At 58.4% G+C, this 2,189-nt stretch overlaps 1 protein-coding gene across 2 annotated transcripts in view; it reads right to left on the reverse strand.

Moving 5' to 3' along the window:
* Window positions 1-2,189, reverse strand: part of CC2D1A (coiled-coil and C2 domain containing 1A) — a 20,520-nt gene that overhangs the window by 16,424 nt on the left and 1,907 nt on the right. For both annotated transcript variants that reach the window (XM_011981798.1, XM_011981797.1), the window contains exons 2-5: window positions 1,609-1,724; window positions 1,453-1,518; window positions 743-877; window positions 410-644 (exon numbers count right to left, since the gene is read on the reverse strand). In XM_011981798.1, the coding sequence (XP_011837188.1) occupies window positions 410-644; window positions 743-877; window positions 1,453-1,518; window positions 1,609-1,724 (552 nt within the window). The remainder of the gene's footprint in view (window positions 1-409; window positions 645-742; window positions 878-1,452; window positions 1,519-1,608; window positions 1,725-2,189) is intronic.

Here is a 2,189-nt window from a genome sequence, read left to right on the forward strand (position 1 = left end):
TCCTGCCTCAGCCTCCCGAGTGACTGGGACTACAGGTGCCTGCCACCACGCCCGGCTAATTTTTTGTACTTTTAGTAGAGATGGGATTTTACCATGTTAGCCAGGATGGTCTCAATCTCCTGACCTTGTGATCCGCCTGCCTTGGCCTCCCAAAGTGCTGGGATTACAGGCGTGAGCCACCGCGCCGCGCCTATGTTTTATCATAATATTATAATAACAACAAAAAAACTCTCTGGGTATCCATGTCCTGCTTGGGAGGTATTCATGAACTCCAGGGGCTTGAAGACCCCAGGATTCAGGGTGTTGAACATATGTCACAATCAGTGCACAGCCTGCACCCCCCTAGAGCGGCATCCTGCCAGATGGCCCACTTGGCTCCCACATCAGCCCGGCCCTGCCCATCACCTACCTGGGGGCATCTGGGGCTTAGCCAAGCCTGGAGATGAGGCTGGGGCAGTGGGAGAAGGTCCCTCCAGGGTGACCCTGGGCTCCGGGGCTGACGCGATTCCAGGGGCCGGCTGGGTGGGTGCAGGGCTGCAGCTAGGCGTGGATGCCGGGCCTTTTCCTATGGCCACTGGCGGAGGGATGTCCGCTTCGTCAATGGCATTGCCCTTCCGGACAGAGGCCAGCAGGTTTTCCAGTGTCTGCGATAAGGCGTGAGTATTGGTTTGGGAGAAGCCAAGAGCTTGGTGCGGGACATCGGGGTGGGGGGGTCCCTGTACCCTGCCCTCTGCCCACTTACTTTAAGCCCCCGGTCGTAGCGTCGCATCTTGGCGCTGTCTCCAGCTTGCCTGGCGCTTTCAGTTGCTGTCCGATAGAGCGCCAGCCTCTCCTGCAAGGTGGCCTCCAGCCCCGGATGGGGGGCCTCAGGCTTTGGCTATGGGAGGGCAGGGGCACAGTGTGGGTGCTGACCCCACTTGGGATGCCCCTGTCAGCCCCTTCTGCAGTAACAGTCAGCCACATGTCATTCCTGGACCAGCCTCCCCTGCTCCAGTGAGGCAAAAATCATGGTCCCCATCTCCCAGTGGAGGAAATGGGGTTTCAGAAGCATCATGTGACCCGCCTGATGTCCATCACGTGGCTGTGAAGGACAAGGGTGGGCCGGGCGCGGTGGCTCACACCTGTAATCCCAGCACTTTGGGAGGCCAAGGCAGGAGGATCACTTGAGGTCGGGACCAGCCTGGCCAACATGGAGAAACCCCATCTCTACCAAAAAATACAAAAGTTAGCCAGGTGTGGTGGCGCACACCTGTAATCCCAGCTCCTGGGGAGGCAGAGGTGGGAGGATTGCTTGAACCCGGGAGGCAGAGGTTGTAGTGAGCTGAGATGGCACCACTGCACTCCAGCCTGGGTGACACAGCAAGACTCCATCTCATAAAAAAAGGGTAGGCCTTGAACCCCGGACTGTCTGTTGGCTTGTGGTTCAAGGGAGTGGGGTCATCCGAACTGTACCTGGGCCACAGGAGGTGGCGTCTCTGAAGCCTTCTGCTCCTCTCCAAGGACCTCATTTAGCTCCGCCTGCAGGGACACATGGCCGGGGGCAGGACGTGAGGGCATGCTGCATGGGGGCAATGGGATAAGAGCTCCCACCCTGCCCTTAGTGCTCACCAGCAGGTCATCATCGGCCTCCAAGTCATCCTCATCCGTGCCCTCCTCCTCATCCTCATCCGGGTCCTTCATGCACAGGCTGGCCATCTTCTCAATGGCCTCCATCGGCAGGGGACCTGGCGGTAGGGGGATGCCCCAGGTGGGCCAGGGTCGTACACCAAGAGCCCCTGTTTCCCATCCTGGACACGTTAGGTGCCCACCTCTTGTTGACTTCCCCATTTCATCTCTTCCTTATTCAGCCTCAGGTCTGGGGCCTGGCTATCTGAATTCAAAACCCAGCTCTGCAGACTGGGCACAGTGGCTCATCACGCTTGTAATCCCAGTATTTTGGGAGGCCGAGGCAGAAGGAACACTTGAGGTCAGGAATTCGAGACCAGCCTGGCCAACATGGTGAAACCCCGTCTCTACTAAAAATACAAAAATTAGCTGAGCGTGGTGGCGCGTAATCCCAGCTGCTGGAGAGGCTGAGGCAGGAGAACCACTGAAATCCAGGAGGCAGAGGTTGCAGCGAGCTGAGATTGCGCCGCTGCGCTGCAGCCTGGGCAACAGAGCGAGGGTTTGTCTCAAAACACACACACGGC

The sequence above is a fragment of the Mandrillus leucophaeus genome, unplaced genomic scaffold, assembly GCF_000951045.1.
Source record: "Mandrillus leucophaeus isolate KB7577 unplaced genomic scaffold, Mleu.le_1.0 Scaffold230, whole genome shotgun sequence".
In the NCBI taxonomy this organism is placed as follows: domain Eukaryota; kingdom Metazoa; phylum Chordata; class Mammalia; order Primates; family Cercopithecidae; genus Mandrillus; species Mandrillus leucophaeus.